Raw genomic sequence first — 23,089 nt, 5'->3', positions numbered from 1 at the left:
GGACACTGACCTGCATGTAATCTATCTCCTTTAGACATAGGTGAGTCTCCAGCTTTACATGTTTCCATACAGAAACGTTTGAGGACTTTGTCTATATAATTTTTCTGAGACAATCCCAGTAATTTTCTGTTTCTATCCCTCTTTATTTCTATACCAAGGACAAACATTGCTTCTCCCATATCCTTCATATCAAAAAATTTCATCAGAAAATTCTTGGTATCTTTTAACAATCCTATATCGCTACTAGCCAACAAGATGTCATCCACATATAATATTAAGAAAATAAATTTACTCCCACTGACTTTCATATATATGCATTCATCTAACCTGTTCTCAGCGAAGCCGTATGAAGTAATCACTAAATCGAATTTAATATACCATTGTCTGGAGGCTTGTTTTAAACCATAAATCAATTTTCTTAGCATGCACACCTTTTGTTCATTGCCTTCTGACACAAACCCTTCAGGCTGCAACATATATATTTGCTCACTCAAGTCACCATTTAAAAACGCTGTTTTTACATCCATCTGATGTAACTCAAGGTCATAGTGAGCAACCAGAGCCATCATTATCCTAAATGCATCCTTAGTAGATACTGGAGAAAAGGTTTCAGTATAATCTATGCCTTCTTTTTGAGTGAATCCCTTAGCAACAAGCCTAGCCTTGAACCTCTCGACATTACCATGTGCATCCCTTTTAGTTTTAAATACCCACTTGCACCCAATACGTTTGAAACCTTCTGGTTTGTTAACTAGTTCCCAAACTCCATTGATATCCATTGATTGCAGTTCAGATTCCATTGCCTCTAACCATTTGTCTTTCTGTGGTGACTCTACAGCTTGAATATATGATTTAGGATCATCCTCCATTCCTAAATCAAAATCTGCTTCAGTGAGAAAAACAGTTGCGTAGTCATCAGGAATAGCAGACCTCCTAACTCTCTGCGACCTTCTTAACTCTATTACTAGTTCTTGCTGTAGCTCAGGTACTGGTGGTTCGGGCTGTACTACATCATTAACTTGTTGTGGTGCAAAATTCTGCGCCTCTATCGATATCTCAGCATGATTATTATGCTCATTCAACTCTACAACCTCGTTACCTGGTGGTACAATAGCTTCTAGAACTGGTTCTTCATTTATTGCAGTAGACACATTATTTTCTACTTCATCATACACAAACCGCTCATTAATGTCACTCATAGTATTGCTGGCAGCTTCCAAATCCAACTCATCCAAAACAACATCATCAGCATCATTCATCTCTCCCAAAAAGGTAGCTCTATTGGTCTCTAAAATCCTAGTATGATGATGTGGGCAATAAAATTTATATCCTTTAGACTTAGTCAAATATCCTCCAAAGAAAACACTTGAGGTTCTAAGATCAAGCTTCCCTGCCTTAGGATTGTAAATTCTTGCCTCTGCCTTACATCCCCACACATGAAAGTGATTTAAACTAGGTTTTCTGCTGAACCACAATTCAAAAGGTGTTTTGTTATCCACTGATTTACTAGGAGTCCTATTGCAAATATAGTTAGCTGTACGCAGTGCTTCCCCCCACAAAAATCTAGGAAGACCTGACTTATAAATCATACTTCTAACCATGTTAATTAACTTTCTATTCCTCCTCTCTGCAACTCCATTTTGTTCCGGTGTCCCTGGCGTGGTGTACTGAGCCTGAATACCACACTGTTGAAGATAAAGAGCAAAAGGTCCTAAATTCTGTCTAGCCTCAGTGTGTCTACCATAAAACTCACCTCCCCTGTCTGATCTAACAACTTTAATTACTTTATTCAATTGCTTTTCTGCCTCAGCCTTAAATATTTTAAAGACTTCTAAAGCTTGAGATTTTTCAAAAATAAGAAATATATGATAAAACCTTGAAAAATCATCGATAAAGGTAATAAAGTAGTGATTTCCACAAAGAGTTTTATGAGGAAACGGACTGCAAATGTTAGTGTGAATTAATTCCAGTAGTTCTTAGCTCCTAACCGACCCCTTTTTCCTAGATTTAGTTGTTTTACCCTTAAGGCACTCAATGCATATATCAAGATCAGTGAAATCTAATGAAGGGAGAATGTTTTCTTTCACAAGTGTTTTTAATATTTCTTTAGAAATATGCCCCAGCCTTTTATGCCAAAGAAAAGCTGAGTTTTAATTATGTCTAGATCTTTTAACCCCTACAGCTTTCTCCGTTAAAAATACTTCAAGTGAATTTTTACAATTTAAATGCCAATAATCATCAACAAGAGATGCATTACCAATGAAATTAGAAAAATTGAAAAAATCCAATCCTTTTATTATTTCCAACAAAAGAAAAACCATGTGTTTTGACAAAAAGAGATCCTGACACTAGATTTCTTTGCATAGAAGGTATGCAGTATACATTATTTAAATCTAAGGTAAAACCTCTAGGAAAGACTAATCGAACTACTCCAATTGCTTTAACTGCTACCCTGTTGCCATTCCCCGAGCTAATCCTAGCTTCATTCTTGTTTGGGATCCTCTTTCATAGATATCCTTGCATAGATGTAATAACATGTATCGGTGAAGCGGTATCAAACCACCAAGAACTAGAGGACACACTGACAAGATTATTTTCTAAATGAAAAACAGTTTTGGTTTTTAAATTATTACCTTTCTTTAGAAGCCAGTCCTTTAAACCCCTGCAATCCTTTTTGACATGTCCCGGCTTTCGGCAGAAAAAACATTTCACAGAACCATTCTTAAAGTTTTTAAAGTTGCTAGACCCCTGAGAAGTTCCCTGAGAAACTTTAGAAGATGAGGCACCTGATTGGTTTGATTTGCTGCTGAACTTTTTCTTAAACTGAGGCTTGCCAACAAAGTTGATTCCTATGCTTTTTCCCTTCTTAATTCTATCATCTTCTTGAACACATATAGAAATTAATTCATTCATAGTCCACTTCTCCTTCTGTGTATTATAGTTAGACTACATCTAACTATATTGTTGAGGCAAAGAATTCAAAAGCAAATGTACCAGGAAGGTTTCTTCTATGTTAAGATTAAGGGCCTTGAGTTTTGCTGCTACATCAATACCCTTCATTATATACTCTCTGACGCTTCCAACTCCATCGAATTTCATGGTAATGAGGGTGTTCATCAGGTTTCCAATCTCAGCCTTATATGAGACCTTAAATTTCTCCTCTACATTTTTTGAAATATTCCCTAGCATATTCAGACTCGAGTATACTGCCTCTCACAGCTTCTGTCATAAATTTCTTCAAGATTACTAGGGTTAATTTGTTGTGTTTGTGCCACTGATGGTACCTATCTTTCACATCCTTGCTGGTAGTAGGTGTTGGTTCAGCTGGTGGGTCTTCCTTAAGGACATGGTCATAATCTATCATGCCTAGATGCAGCTCTATGTCTTGCTTCCATCGCTTAAAATTTGATCCATTCAAGTTTTCAATTTGATGAAGTCCTAAAGGAAGGTTCATGGCTGTAGCAAAACATTAAAAGTTCCAGATTTAGTAATGAAAAAATTATTAATTCGAATTATGGCATTAAACTGAAGTGCCCCCAAATTGCATAAGGCGTCTGCCTTACCTAGAGTGGCAAAGGACATATAGACACTAACTGAATTATATAACCAGAACATTAAAACAACTATAGGTTTATTAGATTATGTCAACACTTGGAGTGGCAAGAAGAACAACCTCTAACAACCACTGAATGCATTTCAATCTTCTGTTATATGCTAATATTGAACCTAAGAGATGTGAATGTTTAAACCTTCTAAAGGGAGCAAAGACACAGACAATTAGATTCAATATTACAAGGCGTTGATCCATTACTTATGTTTAAATGACTTTCGGATATGAAATTATTATGCTCGGATTTGGATTTATGACTTATGTTGAATTTTGACGAGTTTTTCCGAGGTGATTCCGAAATTTTATTTATTTATTATTTCTCGCATATTGGTTTATGAATTCGAGAATATTTTGGCGTGCGGGGTCACGTCATTGGTATATATATTTTGCTCGTGAGATTTTGGGGAAACCTTACTGATTTTCCATTTTCGTGGATTTTAACCCACCATACCTGGGTCGTTTTATTTTATTGCTAGCTAGCCTATTAGTACTCCTCCCCGCTTACTATGTGTTTGCGGTTGAGTTGAGCAGAACCTGGGAGGCTCCCTTATTTGTATGGTGATAACTCATTCCCCATAATCTATTGTTACTTGACTAGCCCCGCTAGTCCGATGTCTCTTAACCAGCGGAGTTGGTATATTTTCACTAGTTTTCGAGCTTAAAGAAATGTGTTTTATAAATGTTGCATGCATCGAGTTTTAAAAGGAATAAATGTGGGAAAGTATAAAATCTCTTTTCTTTTCAATTACTTATTTTTATCCACTCACGCTAAAGTTATTATCTACTTTCCCTTGGGCCTTTCTGTTTCAAATGCCAGTCTATAGAGTAGCTGGTTCGGCATAGTAGGATTCGGGGCATAGCATATGCTGCTGTTGTATTTCATATTGTAGGTTACTTATTGAACCTACTTGTATCTTGAGTTCTTTTCTCTTTTAGATTGCTCTGATAACTTGTGAGACAATTGTTATAGAATTTTTGTGATTTTGGAATATGTTGTATTGTCGAATTTCAGTTGTTTATTGTGGAATTGTTGTGATTTGGGGAGCAGGGTAGCTCCAGAAGAATAAGGATGGTTCTTTGGAAGTATGAATGTGTTTCTACAGGTTTTGGGTAGTCCATTTTTAGGGGTGACTCTACTGAATTTTCAATAGAGTTATATCTAAGGCAGGCTCTACAAGGCCACCTCGGATTTCAAGGTGGAATTCGGGGCAGGTCCTATCAGTCTCAATTTGAAAAACATGTATTCTTGTGTTCGAATCTATACTACATAATCATGCATTTACATTGTGGAAAGAAATAATTGATTATAGAATTTTGAGTGGTTATGATTATAGAATTTTGGTATTGAAAACCTTTTGTGTAGTTGAGTTTACTGTATGGGGCATTCAATATCTGTAGTCAGCCCATGAGTGCACAAATAGGGGAAAGTAAACATTTTCGACAAAAAATGTTGATAAAATGATCTTATTGAGTTTCAGATATGGATATCATGAGTAAAACAAGATGACTGACAAAAGGGGAAAAGAATTGTAGTGTAGAGTATGAGAAGAAAGTCGAGTTGACATCATATTCATATATTGTTTATATATTTATATTATTTGAAAATTTGTTTGTTGTTTGCTAAGATTAATCTAAAAGGTCATTTGCCCTAATGAGCATAAACTCACCCCTTCATAGAACTTCACAGGTTCATAGAACCAGTCGTGTATGATAAATAATAAGCACTTAAGCAGAACTTTACATTACAAATTAGGGCTTTCTAGGTTCTTTTGTAAAGAAAATATGAATCAGGAATAAACGTTTTGAAAATCTGTTTGTGGTTCAAGCAACGTTTTAAAACTTGTAAACTAAATTAAGGTACGAAAGTTCTCATACTTTCAAGGTCTTTTTGTGCTACCTCTCTCTCACTTTGATTATCATATGAATATTAAACTAATTAAAATGTGATTCGCTCCTTGACTCAAGATTATATATCTTGACTCTAGCCGCGTGATAATATTGAAAAACCACGGTTTGTTTTTACCTAACTAGAAATTTACACTTAAAAAAAAAAAAAATTCACCTGAGGTGGTGGTACAAGTGAAAAGAAAAATATCTTTTTCACCTGATGAGGCGCGGGGGTCAATAATGGCAGAACATGCGAGGCAAAAAGACAGAAAGTCTCAGCCAATCAATGGATTCGGCGTGTCCCGTGATTGACTCTGCGTGACAACGACCATACACCTCGGCCAGCAAGCAAGCAAGCAACTCCAACGACGTCGTTTCCATTCTCCTCTCTTCTTCCTTCAAACACTACTCCCTCACTCACTCACTTCCGACCTCACATTCAGCTCAGACCCACCGCCGAGCCCAAATCGGATGCTCCAGACTTGAATTCCGGCGGCATTGACCAGTTTGACCGGCTGAATAAAGTCAAGGTATCCATCGTTGACCTTTAGCTCTCATCATTTTATTCGAGTTTCAAGTGAGTTGACTCGTGATCCGATTCTTTCCATTTTTCCTTGTTTATTACTAGTAATAGATGCTCTGGATTTTCGGGGTTCTAAGGTTTTATGCGATGCTTGCTATCAACTTGTTTGATGAAAGCGATTCTTTGGCTTGTAATTCACAATTCTTCTATTTTTTTGGGAAATTAACAATGTGGGACTTTAGACTAGAGTCACCCTATTTCCGTTTTTTACAAAGTTGCACAATTTGTTATAGGATCACCACGCTGTAACTAATCATTTTCTTGCACATGGGTGTAAGGTCTAAGGTCAATTCGCATTGCCATACTTGGGCCTAAATTTATGTTTTCTATATCTGTATATGGAATCAAAATTTGGACCATGCCAAATTATTCTAGTTTCTGTAGTTTGGTCTTGTGTCAGTGATCATTGTTATGTGTCTTAGAGTTGAAATGCATATTTATTGAGAGCTACTTGGTTCTTTTTTCAAGCCTACCAGACATGAGGAGGTTGCATGGAATTTGGGGGTGCTGCTCCTGGCATATTTATGTTTAATGAAGTGACTGCTCTGTGGTGGCAATAGTTTCTTGGTTGGAGATCATACCGATAGCTGAGAGATTAGGTATGTAACGTTTATTTTCTTTTTGCTTTCTGCAACGTTAGTTCAAATTATTCGGATCGATAGGAAAATTGTTGTGAAGCCAAATGATTTGTTCTGAAGCAGGTTAAGATTTGGTTGAGATAAAGTAATCGGTGCCATGGGTGTCTCGGGTAAATGGATTAAGGCATTGGTTGGCTTGAAAAAATCAGAAAAGTCGCAGTCTTCAGTGGCAGATGACAATGTCAGTACCATCTCTTTCCAATGCTTAACCTTCTATGATAAAGTTGGTTTTCGTTTTTTCTTTTTGTTCATTGGTGTCTTGCAAGGTTGGATTAGCATCTCTAATCACTTTTAATCTTATTGAAATCTGCCGGAATATGCTTCTACTTTCCAAAATATTAGATCAGTGCTGTGGCTGTTATTTGGTTGGTCTTTGAGAATTTAGGATATGCACCTTTGGTGTTCTATGAAGATTTATATATTCTTCTCTTACTTTGCATAGAACCACTCCCATGTGCTTGGAGATATCTGTGTTTCTTGGTTAGAGCTGCTGTATTTGTAAAGTCTGGATATTATATCAAGTTCAATGCTTTCTTTCTGTTACCAGTTATAGGCTCTACTCAGCACATATGCTCAAGTTGAGTTTGTCCATAGATATCCTAAGTGGAGGAATTTGTTGCTAATTACTTCGGAAATGTACTCATTGTGATTTGGTGTTAAGAAATAGCTTTCATCCTGTTACTATGCTTGAAGCTACAAATTTTTATCAAAGGAGGGGATTCATATGTAATCGTTGAACAGATTTTCCTGTGATTGCAATGTACATTTAACTTTTCCAGACTATAATATAACTAGGAAGAGTTGTGAAGAGCATGTGCACCAACAAATTTTAAGGACTAAGGCCTAAACTGAAATTTAGAGCTCCAAAATCACACTATTCACAAATTCAGACTTCTCATCAGTGTTGTGTTTCCAGCCGTGAGGGCTAAGGCTGGACCTTTCATTTTAAACAAAAAATCATGACCATTAATTTTGGAAGCCTTTACAAGTGTTGCATGTATGTGGGCCCAGTTTTAGCCTGGTCTGAATCCTAGTTTAATTTCTTTGCCAAAAAAGAAGAAGAAAGAATCCTATTGTAATTTAGCCTCTTCAAAAAGCTGGCATGTAGTTAGCCCAGTGTAAAGCCTCCCTGGAGCTGATTTGGGCCTATATATTACTTTTCACTAGCCTAAATACTACCGGCTGCACATGCTTTAAGAACTCAATGTTTTTGTCGATTAGATTAGAAGACATTACTTAGCTCAGATCCTAATACCTCAGGCACAAATGGTGGCAAACCAAGAATGCTATCATAGCTGGAGATTATGAGTCCAAATATTTTAACCACTCTATTTACATGTATACTGAACTCCAGATGCTGGGTTCTCTGGTAAGTTGTGAGGAAAGGCCACAGTTGTGTTAAACTTTATAATAGTAGTCCACGTCTTGATTAATTACACTTTCGGTGACAGTGGAAAACCAACATAACTTCTTAATGTAAATATAAGACCTCGATATTCAGTAGGCATATGAACAATCCAAGAAGCTCCAAGATATATTGAATGGTAATGTTTCAAATAGATCAAAGTATAAGTCAGTCTGACTTATTTCATTGTTTGTCAATCATGGCAGAGAACAACTGCTAACAGGTTTCGGCACAGGAGAAAGCATTCCGTTGAAATTGATTCAGATAGACTGCAATGCAAGTTTGATGCCAATGCTGCCCCACCAATTGGACATCCTCAATTAAACCCAGATGTTGTGGATTCTCCTTCTAGTTCACTCGAAGTACAGAATGCACAGAGTGAGCAGAATGTGAGAGAAGAGTGGGCGGCTACATGCATCCAAACAGCTTTTCGCGGCTTTCTGGTATTAAGTTTTTCTCATTATATGCAGCTGCAGTTGGTCAGCTCTCAACACTGTTCAAGTATTATAACTAGTTATATGGACTCAAATGTGTATTAGTCTTTCAAATGAATTTATTTAGGGATTTCACATTCAAGCTTTTATGGTCTTAAGGATATTGAATTTAGTACATCTCTACTGATTAAGGAGTAATACTAAGAAGAGAGATAATGAATATTTCTGAGAATTTGTTATGCACCCATGTACACATGACCACACAAGTACAATCACAATTCTGAATAGTGTAACATGTAATTGCTGCAAGGTTAGAATTCCTAAATTTCATATCTGTTATATAATTTGTGTATTCACATGCTAGATCAGTGTCCCACATAGCGAAGAGCCAAAGATGGATGAGAAAAGTATAGGTGAATGAAAAACATATTGTGGGAGCCTTCTGCGTAGTAGTAAATCCAGTAGTCAATTATGCGTAAAATAAAAATAAAGAAAACTTGAATCTTTATTCTCTCTATCAGATGAAAGTGGCTACATGACTTGTGTTGTATTATGTTGTGGTAAAGTCAATGAAATGAAACTATTTGATCTAATCCTAAGAATAAAAAATATATTTGTGTTATAGATAGAAAGATTGCTAAATTATGAAACCTCTGTATCATCCTAAGGCTGAATTTAATTCCATTGAACTTCAGTCTTTTCTACCATATTGTTTTATAGAAGCTTGACAGTTACCATTGAACCAGGGGTACAATACTAAATTTGAACCCAAATTCTAACTAGAAACCTCAAGAAAATTACTATTAGATGTATGAAAGTAAGTTCTTTGAGCCTCTGTGATGCTACTTCAGATCCAGTCTCTTCTCTAGAAAATTTTCTTTGGTAATTTAAGGTAAAGGCTTTGGGATGGATTGTGGCGCATGTGAGGGTGAATACTTGTGATGTTCTTCAAAGGACGAGACTGCGATGCTGTTTCTCTCTCACTGGTGTGTTCTGTGCAAATCTGAGGGGAAGTGTTGATCATGTTTTTGTGCATTGTGAAGTGGGTTGTATTTATTTATTTTTGGAGAATGTTGTTTATGGAGGCGGGACTGGCTCAGGCAAGTTCATCAGGGAGGATCTATTTGTTAAGTCAATATCTACTGTTTTGGTAAAGGAAAAAGGCCTAAATCCTTTTGGGCTGCAGGGTGTTAGCTGTAATTTGGGTGGTTTGGATGTAAAGAAATAGAAGGATCTTTGAAGCCTATGGTAATGTGGAGTTGGGAGATCTTTGGGGGAGAATTAAAGTTCTTGGCATCTTTATAGGCCTATGTCTCTGGAGAGTTTAAAGATTATACTCTTTCCTCTGTATTGGCTAACTGTTGCTGTCTTGGGTTCTTTGTCGAGGCCGTTTTAGTGGCAGTTGAACCTTTTCTTCTGTTGTTTTGGCTGCCTTCTTTAAGTTATTTATTTTTCCCTGTGGACTTCTTGTCCCCTTCATTGTATTCTGCATTTTGTTCTTTTTTTTTCCTGCTTTTCAATAAGAAGCTGTTCTTTTAAAAAAAAAAAAAAGAAAGAAAAAGAGTGCTTTTAGCCTCGGCACTGCAATCCTACTTGTCTTTAGAGCTTCATGACAATAAATCTAAACTGTGTTTTGAATTAGCTCCATATTAAGTGGTACGGATGTTTGGTTTTGCATACCGAAACTTATTTGTGAAGTATAGATTGGGATGCAGTCTTGCAGATTATCATTTTTATTGTGGCAACAACTATTGAGCAACTGCAACTTTTAAACTATGTCATCTGATAATTAAGTAATATAGGTGGCTAACATATTGACATGTTCCTTTTTGTAATTTGGCAATTAGGTACCTATTATGTAAAACCAAATTATACCTATCTTTTGTTCAACAATGAACTTTCATGACTTAGATAGTTACAGGTTATCAATCTCGTAGTAGAATAGTAAATGTGGGAATATAGTTTGTTTGAGAATTAGATTTGAAGAGTTGGTTAACTTAACTGCAATATGCCTGCAATCTAGTATATCTTTCTTCAATCAGTTTGTACTTGACAGAGAGTAGGTCCATATAGTTTTTTTTTTCCTTTTCGAATAATAAAATAAACAAAATATAGTTTGACTTGTTGGTTCATTTTGGAATGTTTTTTTAAATTTGTGATCAGATTATAATCTTTTCGTGATATTTATTTATCAGGCCAGAAGAGCGCTTCGGGCTTTAAAAGGATTAGTAAGACTTCAAGCCCTTGTCAGAGGCCATGCTGTGAGGAAGCAAGCTGCAATAACTCTTCGCTGTATGCAAGCTTTAGTTAGAGTTCAGGCTCGTGTGAGAGCAAGGCGTGTTCGTCTGGCATTGGAAGGTGAAACAACAGAAGATAGACTACAGCAACAACTTGCTAATGAGGCTCATGTCCGAGAAATAGAAGTAAGCAATAATTGTTTGATTCTTCATGTATTATAACTACTCTACAATATTGAATGAGATGACACATAATCATGCTCAGAAGGAACTGTACTTATGTTCATGTTGATTGGTACTAAAAACCAATATCATCTTCAGATGGAACCTTATCATATTAACATGATGAAAGATGTCATAGTAAATTGAATTGCATAAGTAGGCCATCAAATATGCCGTTAAAGCATTCTTGAAGTTCGTAATACTCTGTGTAATTAATGAACAGGTCCAAAATGCAATAGATGCATGTCAATGACTCCTGCTGATTATTCTACATTGACTTCGGCAGACCTACCTTACATACTTGTTCCCATCAGCATCCTACATCTGTATAGGCTTGCTAACTGCTTGATATTACTTCTGACTGTGGTGCAGGAAGGATGGTGTGACAGTGTAGGATCTGTTCAAGAAATTCAGGCCAAGTTGTTGAAGCGGCAAGAGGCTGCAGCTAAGCGTGAGAGAGCCATGGCATATGCACTTGCTCATCAGGTAAAACATGATAAAGCTTTGTCGACTTTAAGAAGTGGCATTATGTTCTTTTTTTTCATTCACATTGGACAAAAGGAAGGGAAAGAGGAAACACTATCACACTGCAAACACAGCACAAAAGGAGAAACTTAAATGTGGATATGCTGTCTGGACAGTAAGATGGTCTTAGGATTCTTATCTTCAATATAATTTCTTTTTCTTCTGATAAATAGAATAATAATTGCACCAAATAATGAATTGACTCATCATATCAATTAATCTTTTTAGTTCTTTGTTTTAAACAGAAATTTCTAGTAGAATTCATTTGATGTTCAGACAACTACTTTTATGATCACCATCATTAGGCAACCTTGTCTCATTAGTGTGGTATCTCAGTTACCACTGCACTGAATCTCATATGGTTCAGCTTTTTGTGAGGATTTATGAAGCCTCATTATAGATTACCAACTCTTCTGAATGAACTGATTTTTTAATTATACTGCACTGCTAATATGGCTATTTCCAAATGTAGACTTCCGTTCCTTTTGCTTTCATATGGTTCAGCTTTTTGTTAGGATTTATGAAGCCTCATGCTTATCCAATTTATAGATTACCAACTCTTCTGAATGAACTGATTTTTTAATTATACTGCACTGCTAATATGGCTATTTCCAAATGTAGACTTCCGTTCCTTTTGCTTTCGGTGGTATTTTTCTAAACAATGCCCAAGATGCGGCATGCTAATGATGTCATTAAAGGGTTTCTAAATTTGCCTGAATGAGTATTTTGTTGTATCTGCTATCCCAATCATAATGCTAAACTGTTGAAGGTGATGGTCAGCTTTGAAGAACTCTTCAAGGCTTCGAGGGTCTATATAATAAGTAGCTCTAGTGGTCAAGAGTATTTACCTCTACACCTAAGATTCTGTGTTTGATTTTCCCCTTCCCCTTATAGTTTATCACAATAAAAAACAAAGCTAATAGTGACCGTCAGTGTGCATTTGCTGCACAGCATACTCCTTAGTTATGGGTTCTAAGTTCTAACATGTACAAAGTAATACACTTGTCAGAAGAGAGATGGAAATAAGCTTTTCTCTTCCTTCCCTACATAGAAAGGAAAGAAATGAAATGTATCTCTTTTAAAGTAAGTTTGCTGGCCAAAGTACAACTCTGTGTGTGGCTTTATTTATATTATTCTCAGGCGACACGGTGTTTAAAGCATTATGCATACTTTCCTAAACTTACTGAATACTATATACCATTTTTTTTCCATTGCAAATTACCCTTCTAAGCACTTGTGCACGCTTACACACGTCCCAAATAAGCAGTATTAGTCTTTTATTTGTCTATAATTAGAGTTGTTCATCACCTACTTGGGATTACATACAAAATTTATTCTGCAGTGGCAAGCTGGAACAAGACAGCAGCATGCTCCCTCTGGGTTTGAACCAGATAAAAACAGCTGGGGATGGAACTGGTTAGAAAGATGGATGGCTGTCCGTCCCTGGGAGAACCGCTTTCTAGATATTAATCTTAGAGATGGAGTAATGGTAGATGAGAATGAATCAACAGAGGCTAAGGATGGCAGCAGATCAGGGTTAAAATCTGCTGGCAAGAAACCTATTGCTTCAACTGTTCAATCGAATCTTGTAAGTCAAAAAGCTGTACCCTTTCATTCCAATGGGTGTGATTCTTCACCCAGCAAGTTGGCAGGTGTGCTAGAGGCATCCAACACCCAACTTGGAAAGCCAAATTCCAAGCCTGTACCCTTTCATTCTGATGGGTGTGATTCTTCACCCAGCAAGTCGGCAGGTGTGCTAGAGGGATCCAACACCCAACTTGGAAAGCCAAATTCCAAGCCCTGTTTGGAAGATTCAATTGAAAGAGGAAACTTGAAACCTGATATTGCATCAAGATCCCATAGTAATCCAAAAGAGAGAACAACAGGATTGAATAAACAGGCGAAGAAGCGGTTGTCTCTGCCTAGCAATGGTGAGTCCCCATCTTTCTGTGTGTGTGTGTGTGTTTCTTTCATATGTGCCCTAAGTTTCCTTACTGATAAAGGGAGTAGCAGTTTCTTCTGAATTAGCAGTATATATGTTCCCTTAATCATACATTTTGAATGATAAGAACACTTCTACACAAGCATATCTGATTCTAGATAAGCAGCTGACACATAGAGCTGTCATATTGCTTGTCTTAAACACTGCATTAATGGAATTCCATGCATAATGTCTTATCTAAAGTCTTTTATGAAACAAGGATTAACTATGCTGCTCCATGTTTATGTGTCTATCTGGTTTGATCAGGAGGTCTTAGTGGTCAAACTGCCAGACATCCTATTAGATCTAATGTCAAAGGGACACCCAGTTCTCAGAAGCCCGTCAAGGCTAGATCAAAACCCAGTGGGAAAGGGGACTCTTCAAAGTCATCCCCGCAAGCCGTTGATATGCAACTTTAAATGCCACATGGAACTAAGTTTCTGCACATTACCCTTCTGAGGCGTTTGGTGTTTTATATCTGTACATATTGAAACACATTCTGAGAGGATGCAACAGCAGCAGTTTCAGGAATGGATCAATTAGTGATTGTTGGAGGGAATAAGACTAGTAGGATCAATGCGTGATTGTTGTGATTATGATTAGCATGCTTGATTGTTTTTAACTATATTAATATTTGGTGTACTACTCGAGTCTACAATTTTCAAAGTAGTTGGCTTCAAGATTTGCCATTACTTGGATACTTAGAAAATCAGTGTACTATTGTTTTGCCAATAATGGAACTCAGAATTGGGGCGATGGGCGAACATCATTCAAGTGGAAATTTAAAAGTCACCACAGATATTAGATAGAACCTGTTACAAGTCGGCTTCTTTAAATTTCCTTCGGTATTTTGTCCACATTTTTTTAGGTGTATAAAGCACCAAAATAATCAGAGATATAAGCTCAGTTTTCCAGTGGTTAAACCTTCTAGCTAGTATTCACAATTATCAATTTGCAAACTCATTCCAGGTGATGTCTTCCAATTTCCTTGGCCATTCCACACCAAGAAGGATCTCAAAACAGCTAACAGGTAAAATGTTAGCAGCAGTTGATACCGGAAAACCTTGAATAGATCAGTGTCCTTCAGTCTTGAGCTTCTCACCACTGGCCACCACTACTTGCAGTGATTTGGAAGTATCCTCATATCCTTTGTAGTTCTTCATCAAGTTAGGACAAAGTTATGAGGACATGTACAGATTTCCCATTGAAAATTTCAGTCAACTGCAAGGTTTTGGGTTTATCATTAATTAGTTGCCAAAATATGCAATGAGATTAATGGTTTGGTTCCTCCATATTAGAATGAGATGCATCTTCAAGCAACTTCTGGGAGTCCTGCCCCTGTATCCATAGTTTCCTGGACAGCCCCAAGCCCTTTTTGGCAGTTGTGACCTAGCTTGTATTGTTCATCACAGAGACACACACACACACACACACAAACAAAAAAACAACCCCAAGCCCTTTTTTGCAGTTGTGACCTAGCTTGTATTGTTCATCACAGAGACACACACACACACACACACACAAACAAAAAACAAAAACAAAAACAAAAGCAAAAAAAATACTGCTTTTTGGTATTACAACTACCGGCAGATGCTTGGTGTGCAGATGAATTACCTTTAGTTTTTTTTAGTGAAAGAACTGCCATTTTGAGATATACTGCTGTTAATGTATCCCTGTTTGGTTTTGGTGATACCGTAGACTTGAAATATGAGTCTTTGCTGATATTCTTATGTCCCATAAACTTTTCTTCATAGATTCTAGCTAATTCATAGGCTTGGCCGCTTGGAGCAGTGTAGTTGGATTGTGTGCTTTCACATCTCTCCTTATTTCTTCCTTCAGGCCACTAATAAAACTTGCTTATAAAAATTCTCCTGGATATTCAGATGCTCTTCTGGACAGCTTATTGAATTGAGCCTGTTAGTCATTAACAGAGCCTTGTTGATACATAGTTGCCGAAGCAGCCTGATAATCAATTTTAGTGTTTTGCCAAATTATTTCATAAGCAACTCAGAGAAACCAATATAGTTGTCTGGGTACTCATCTTGGAACAAGTATCAAATATCTGCTGCATCATTAATAAGATGCACAGAAGCAACCGAGACTCTGATCCCCACAAGAATTTGATAAAGCTCAGAAGTACTACTCAGCCTTGTGTAGCCACTCCACAGGATCACCCTCACGAAATGTTGGAAGATCTAATCCCATATGTTTCATGGTTAATAAATGAGAATCAACCTAATGTTGATAATGGTGAGGCGGGTCATATCCAAAAGTGTGGGAGTGGTCAACTTTTAGTTAGTATGATGATAATTTTCAGTCATGAATGCGGCGATTATTACGGCCTTAACTATGATAACAACTACGCGCAGTGATTATGGTTATGAATGCGCGATGAATGACAGTCGTAAATGAGTCATGATTAATCATCGTTAATGCAGCAATAATTATCATCATAAGTGAGTAAGTAAATGCGATCATAAAAGCGGGAACAATGACAGTTTGTCCCCTAAGTAAGTCATCGCCTATATAAAGGCGGCTCAACATCAAGGTAAATCATCTCATTCCTATTCTTCTGACTAGGCTCGACTAAGAAATGTACTGACGTAGGCATCAGAGGGTTTTCTGCAGGTACTCCCCTCATCTTCTAGCTGACGGTCAAACTTCTGGGTCAACGCTCAAAAGATGCTTCCAGATAGTTCCTAGTCAGCTCTCGCTCCAGTCCGCATTCATTGGTGAGTCAATATCCTCTACGAAATTTTTCGTTACCAACAAAAAGTGGTTTCAGGCATGGAGTAATTTTGATATGGAGGAGGTTGAAATGAAGGGTAATTAGTAGGCCTAGTGTTGGAGACATTATTGAGTATGAAAGTGTATGCAAATTTATGGATGATGTGCCATACTCCCAAGTATAGGAGGTCAAGTTTTAGTAAATGGAAAAAAGTAAGAGTATCGTACCTAAGGGATTGAGTAACTCTACCATAGCTAGATTACCGTGAAAATAAACCTAGAAAACACATGTAAAATCTACCTTTTTACAAGTTCACAACTTTAGCCCTTTGGAAGCTAAAGATCATGAGGATGGTAGTAACAATTGTGGTAGTGAGTGGCATGGTTGATTTTAATTTAGATAAAGAAAATTAAATGCATAAAAATAAAATAAAAAAACTTATGTGCAAATAATGTAAATTTCCATGTGTTTTGATGTTTATGCACGTTTTGAATCTTTTGGCTACTATACTTTCATGTACCCTAAGTGTGTTTATAGATTTATCACCTAGAATCATGCTTTAGGAAATTAATGAATCGGAAACATGAACTCGATAAATTCTTGATTCAGTGAGCATGTGTAGCTAAATAGGTGGTGGCTTAGCTTATTCCTACAGGAAGAACTAAGTTGCTTGAATTTCTTACCTTGAAATTAAAGCATGATGTTGTGAGTTTAGGTTCTGGAGAATTTAGGCTCACGGCACCATAGGTCATTTAGGATCCGGAAAATTTGAATAGTATAAAGGTCGTGTAATTTAGCTTTGTTTCGGAAGAGATTGTTAAATTGCATGATTAGTTGGTTTGTTGATAGCTTCACCAAAGCACTAAGGTGAAGTTAACAATTACACCAAAGCACTAAGGTGAAGTTAACAATTACATCAAATATGGGTTACATTTTGTGCATGAGTAAGGTTAGTTGTGATGCCTAAGTCTCTATTCTTCTCATTGATTTAGTCTCTAAGAGAAGAACTACCCAACCTCCCACCTAGCTCTCAAAGATGTCAAATGATGTATAAGATTTTCAGTTTTTACAACCCAAAACACCATATACATCCACAAAGCTCAAGAATAAGGAAGAACAAGGGCTTGGATATGTGAAAGCAAGTGTTGTGATTGGTTTAGAGTGTGAAGTAACTTCGGTTTTGGTGAAACCCAAGTGCCTAGCTACACACCTATTTCTCACACAAACTTAAAGAACTATGTAGAAGAAAACTAGAGAAATAAAAGAGAGATTTTGATGCTCCAAAATGAGGGAGCCAAGGGGATGCATGGTTTTGGGGAGAGAGAATGGGCTATTTAAAGGCCAAAGCAATTCAAATCAAAGGTGAAGATAAAAAGAAATGAAGGGCTAGATGTGATTGACAAATGTGTAAGCACAAAATGTGGATCTAGTCTTTAACTCCACATAGAAATGACTTAGAAAACCCATAGATATTTTGGTGGAGGATAAAAAGTAAGGGTAGAAGGGTCATTGTGTAAGGGATCGAACAAGCTAATAAATGGGAGACAAAAGTGTAAGGTGTAAGAATGAGACCACTTGTCATATTTCAAATTTTGAATTTCAAAATAACCTAGACCTAAAGTCTTCCCACCCAAAGTCTCTAACCCTAGTCAGCTCTTCCTTGTCCTCCACACATGTTCTTGACCGGTCAACTTGGCCGGAAATGCCCGGAATCCGGCGTTGACCTTCGTTGACTTCTTTTTCGTCCATTTGAGCACTTTCTTCTTCTTTCTTCCTTCACTTAGATCTCTACCAAGACTTCCGAATTTGCCTTAGACTTCTTCATACCAAATGTTCCTCCATGAGTGTAGATTATCCTGGCACTTAGGTGTGGCCGGAAATACTGCCGGAATCCGTACAGGTTAGGTTTTGCAGTTTTCGTCTTTTTGTCAGAAAATTGGACCGATCTTTTGATGGCCTTCCACTCCGAACTAGCTCTTTCACTCTTCATACAAAATGATTCTTAGGATGTCTATAATAGATCTGGAAAGTTTCAACTCATTTGAAGTTCGTTTGGTATGGATGCGACCCCTCCTTCCTTGTCTAGCTCGTTTTCTCCTTACCGAAGTAGGAAAATGTGCTAAGGTTGACTTTTTATTGCATTTCCATGCTTCTCCATCGTTTCCTAGCATGATAAGAAAAACATAATAAATAGATATAAATAAATACAAAGGTTAAGCAAAAGTGCAAGATTATGAGAATAATTACTAGGTAATTATGGACCTAACACCTAGTAGCATATACTGGATCACTATTGCAGTAAACGAGAGTGTACGATTTGTAAATTGAGAATGAGAGAAAACGAGCTTGTTGCTTAACCATTTGAAGCTTGTTGCTTAACCACATTAGCACTTGCAATTTCAAGGTTATGAAGTTTGAACCTCACTTAGTGTATTGGTGGTTTTGTTCTAAACATTTTATTGATATATCAAATGGTGGGAGCCAGTAATCCAATCACGTTGTGCTATGTAATCAAATTGGGTCTACCAATTGTCATGTCAGGATTTGAGTTGATTAGACACTCCATGTCATTTTAAATCATAAAAAAGTAGGGCCATTGAAATTATGACAGCATTTAACGATTAAAATTGACAGGCTTAAATGCTTAATGGAGGGGTGAGGCTGATCAAATTAGTAAGTATATTGTTGTTATTGATGACATTAAAAGAGCAAGGACTAACATGATTTTAGCTATAAAGTTTAAGGGACTAAATTGAATTAACCCTTATTTCTTTCTTTCCCACTATCATATCTTAATTCTTTGCTCGATTCACATGGGGATTGTCTTCTTCTAGGTCTTTTGTTAGGAGAGGCTGGGGTGATGCCTCTCCCATTGTACTTGATTTTCTTTTGATTATTAACAAATTGAGATTTTCAAAAAAAAAGAAAAAAAAAAGGAGAATTCTAAGTTTGTTAGATGATATGGATTTGGAAAGGAAGGATGGAAACCGACTTCCAAATCACCTCACAACCAGGTACGAGAACACAAGGTTGCAACATGTTTCAAATCACAATACCTCTATTAAGAGGCATGGCTAGGCCATTAGTCTCAACGACATTCCGGTTGAGTCTCTTTTGACCGGGGACTTAGGAGACTCACAAGGAGTACAGTGGGCCCTGCCAGTACAAGAGGCCACATGTACTTTTGTCACGTACATGCACTATTTCTACTTAGTGAAAATATTTAACTCCCCACCCAAGAAAAACCTTTTAACTAGGGCTTTGAGAGACTTGTACGTATCAGTTCGGTAACAAGCATAAACGGTACATGCATAGTGATCGGATCATCCATTCAGAATGCTCACCGATGGTACCAACCTCATAACTGAGACTCGTAATATACGACCATGTCGATGCCTCCTCTTGACATCAACTGGGAGACTATTGCAGAGCCTCACTGAAAGGCTTTTGAATATATCTTTCAAACCTATAGAAGACCACTCATTTCCATATTGAAGGACATGACTAACACCCCATGGGTTCCCTTATAAAGGACCTCATAATTACCATTTATGATGAGCATTTATTCACCACCTACAAATGCTTTAAATGCTTTGTCAATATTAGTACAATGGTACTAATTTAGGCATCAAAGGAGCAATGACCTATATGCCTGGCCTATCTCTTCTTGCCTTATGTTATTATATTTGACAGGTACCATCCAAGTCCATAGACATATCATCCAACCCAAAATAACCTATGCTTCAGTCTACCAGTTTGACCCAAATACAAACAAGTTTAAGGGGCTAAACTAAAATTAGCCATTTTTTTCTTTATTTCCACTATCATTCTTTTTTTATCTTGGTTCTTTGTTAGATTCACAAGGGATTCTCTCCCTCCTGGGCTTTTGTCAAACCTTAAGCTGGAGAGAGATGTTTCCTTACTCAAGAACAATTACTTTGACTCTAAAGCAATTAGATCATAATCCTCTTTTGGTTGAGTTAAACCTAAGCCTTTAGTTCGTCTTCATGCTCCCAAGAGGTTCAGGTTTGAAGAAATGTGGTTGCAACATGAAGGTTGTGCTTTTATCATTGATCGTGGTTGGATGGTGCCATCTATTGGTGAGCCAAAATGATGCAGTTGGGAGGAAAATCAAACACATTAGTCACTTTATGCTTGAATGGGATGCTGGAGTTTTTCAACAAAGACAGGTGAGATTGGTTCAGGACAAGCTTGAAACCGTAATGAGTAAATCTTTTGAACCTACACATTTTGAGGAACCAAAAGCCTTGCAGTTTAGGTTGAATGAATTGATGATTCTCAATGAGACTTATTGGAGGCAAAGATCAATCATCAAATGGTTGAAAGAAGATGACACAAACACACCTTTCTTTCATAGAAGAGTCTCAAACTATAGAAGTCGCAACATGGTTAATTAAGGGTATCACAAATGAGGAAGAGCAACAGACTTGTCAACCTGAATTGATATCAAGTGTGATTGTTAGGTATTATGAGAACATATTCCATTATGAAGCTTCTGATTTTGAAGCTACACAAGTTGTGCTTAAATCTCTGGAACCTAGAGTCATTGCTGTTATGAATGAGGATTTAAGCTCCTTATACTGATGATGAGATTAAAAAAACTCTTTTTCAAATGCACCCCTCTAAATTACCAGGACCAGATGGGATGTATCCATCCTTTTTTCATAAATTCTGGTAAATCATGATGTTTGCTTGGCTGTCATGTCTATATTGCAAACTGGTAATCTCTTTCAAGAGTCTAACTTCACTCATCTCACACTTATTCCCAAGATAAGAAACTCATCTCACACTTATTCCCAAGATAAGAAAAACCCAAGGTAGCTTCTGATTTGAGACCTATTGCACTTTGTAATATAGTGTATAAAATAGTTTCTAAAGTCCTTGCAAATAGACTCAAGCTTATCCTTTCTCACATTATATCTCCTTAGCGAAGTGCCTTTTTCCTGGACATCTTATTTCTGATAACACATTTGTGGCTACAGAGGTAGCTCATTTTATGAAGAAACTAAGAAGACAAGCTGAAGGCTTCTTTTATTTGAAATTGGATATAAGTAAAGCTTATAACAGATTAGAATAGTCTTATTTGGAAGCAGTGTTGGTCTAGTTGGCTTTTGCAAGACATATCTTGATGTGATTCTTGCTTCTGTCAAATTAGTTAGCTACTCTATTCTTATCAATGGTGAACCTACTTGTTTCATTCTACCTACAAGAGGTATTAGATAGGGAGATCCTCTGTCTCCTTACCTTTTTATCTTGCATGTGTGTAGAAGGGTTGTTTGCCTTGATATCATCTTCAGTTCATCATGGTGTTATCAGAGGTTTGTCTATGTTTCCTACAGCTCCTACTATTCATTATTTTTTATTTGTTGACGTTAGCTTTCTCTTTGGAGAGGCTACTATTAGAGAATGTCAACAATTCAAACACATTCTCTCTGTGTATGGAAGAGCTTCTGACCAGAAATTTGACTTACAAAATTAAATCTAGTGTGGTTTTCAGTGGCAATGTAAGCATACAATCTCAAACTAAACTAGCTTCAATTCTCAGGGTGCAATATGTGTGTCAAAACATGGTATGTATTTAGGCTTGCCAGTACATGTAGGGCAGTCCAAAACTGCTCTCTTTGCATATTTGAAAGAGAGGCTAACCAAGAAGCTCATTACTTAGCACTCTAAGATTCTAAGTTTTAAAGAGGTTTTGATGAAAGCATTAGCTCAAACTTTACCAACTTATGTAATGAACTGTTATATGCTTCCAAAGTCCTTATGTGATATCTTCAACAGTTGTGTGCCCAATTTTTTTGGGGTAGCTCAGAAAAGAAGAAGAAAATATACTGGAAATCTTGGGAGAGAATAAGTTCATCTAAAGAAGGAGGCATGGGGTTCAAACACTTGCATGCTCATAACTTTTCTATGTTAGCTAAGCAAGGTTAGAGACTAATGTGTAATTATAACTCACTGGTTGCTCAAGTTTTTCAGGCTGTGTATTAGCCTCATATATGGCAACTTTCTAGCAATTGATATAGGGGAGAGACCTTCATTTTCATGGAGAGATATTTTAAAAGCTAAATCGGTATTACAGGCTGGTTTATATCGGAAGAATGACAATGGATCCAGAGTCAACATTTGGGAGGATTAATGGATTGCCAATGTACCCTCTCATTTAGTACATAGACTTATGGATTCTATTTTTGAGATGGTCACTAATTTAATTGATTCACAATCACACACTTGGAAAGAAGCAGTTGTTCATCTATGCTTTCCTCTAGATGTAGCTACTAAAGTGTTATGTATTCCATCGCTTTGTTAATGACATGTTTGCTTGGAAGCTGGAGAAAATGGTTTTTTTTCTCTATTAAATTAGCTTATAGAGTGGCAAAAGATTTGTCAATGGGAAGTCTCTTTTCTTCAACCTCAATTGGAGATTCTTATGCTCCAATTTTGAAAGCTTTGCAGAGAGCTAAAGTGCTAAGTAAAGTAGCTATATTTGGTTGGAGAGCTTATCAGAATTTGCTTCCAACTAGAGCTACTTTGAGTACTAAATGATACATGGCTGATCTGCATTGTGTGCCATGCTCCGCACCATATGAATCTATTGGCCATGTGTTATGTGAATGTGCTACTGCCAAGACAATTTTAAAAGCACCTCATTTTTCTGTTCTAGTGTTTATGTCTTCTACTTTCTTTTGGAAGGAATGGTTGTTGGAAAGGGTAACTTTTCTCCCTTCTAGTATGGTTGGTAAACTATCCGTTATTTTATAGAGCTTATTGAAAACAAAAAATGACAAGCTGTGGAATGACAAGGAGAAGACTAGTCCGGT

The 23,089-nt window shown here is 36.9% G+C and overlaps 1 protein-coding gene across 1 annotated transcript; it reads left to right on the top strand.

The window, feature by feature from the left end:
* Positions 1–5,864: 5,864 nt before the first annotated feature.
* Positions 5,865–14,333, top strand: LOC112166339 (protein IQ-DOMAIN 1). The gene is made up of 8 exons (XM_024303163.2): positions 5,865–6,027; positions 6,549–6,679; positions 6,782–6,899; positions 8,330–8,566; positions 10,753–10,980; positions 11,389–11,502; positions 12,884–13,472; positions 13,790–14,333. Exons 3-8 carry the CDS (start codon positions 6,816–6,818, stop codon positions 13,939–13,941), a joined length of 1,404 nt encoding a protein of 467 aa, XP_024158931.1. The 5' UTR covers positions 5,865–6,027; positions 6,549–6,679; positions 6,782–6,815; the 3' UTR covers positions 13,942–14,333.
* The last annotated feature ends 8,756 nt before the right edge of the window (positions 14,334–23,089 follow it).

This window comes from Rosa chinensis, chromosome 5 (genome assembly GCF_002994745.2).
Source record: "Rosa chinensis cultivar Old Blush chromosome 5, RchiOBHm-V2, whole genome shotgun sequence".
Classification (NCBI taxonomy): Eukaryota; Viridiplantae; Streptophyta; class Magnoliopsida; order Rosales; family Rosaceae; genus Rosa; species Rosa chinensis.
This window is presented reverse-complemented; position numbering and strand designations above follow the sequence as displayed.

Bases quoted from the DNA above. Each gene is read 5' to 3' on its own strand.
- LOC112166339 (XM_024303163.2), top strand. From the start codon at position 6,816: ATGGGTGTCTCGGGTAAATGGATTAAGGCATTGGTTGGCTTGAAAAAA. The intron at 6,900-8,329 runs GTCAGTACCATC...CAATCATGGCAG, and splicing joins CTTCAGTGGCAGATGACAAT to AGAACAACTGCTAACAGGTT. The intron at 11,503-12,883 runs GTAAAACATGAT...TTTATTCTGCAG, and splicing joins CATATGCACTTGCTCATCAG to TGGCAAGCTGGAACAAGACA.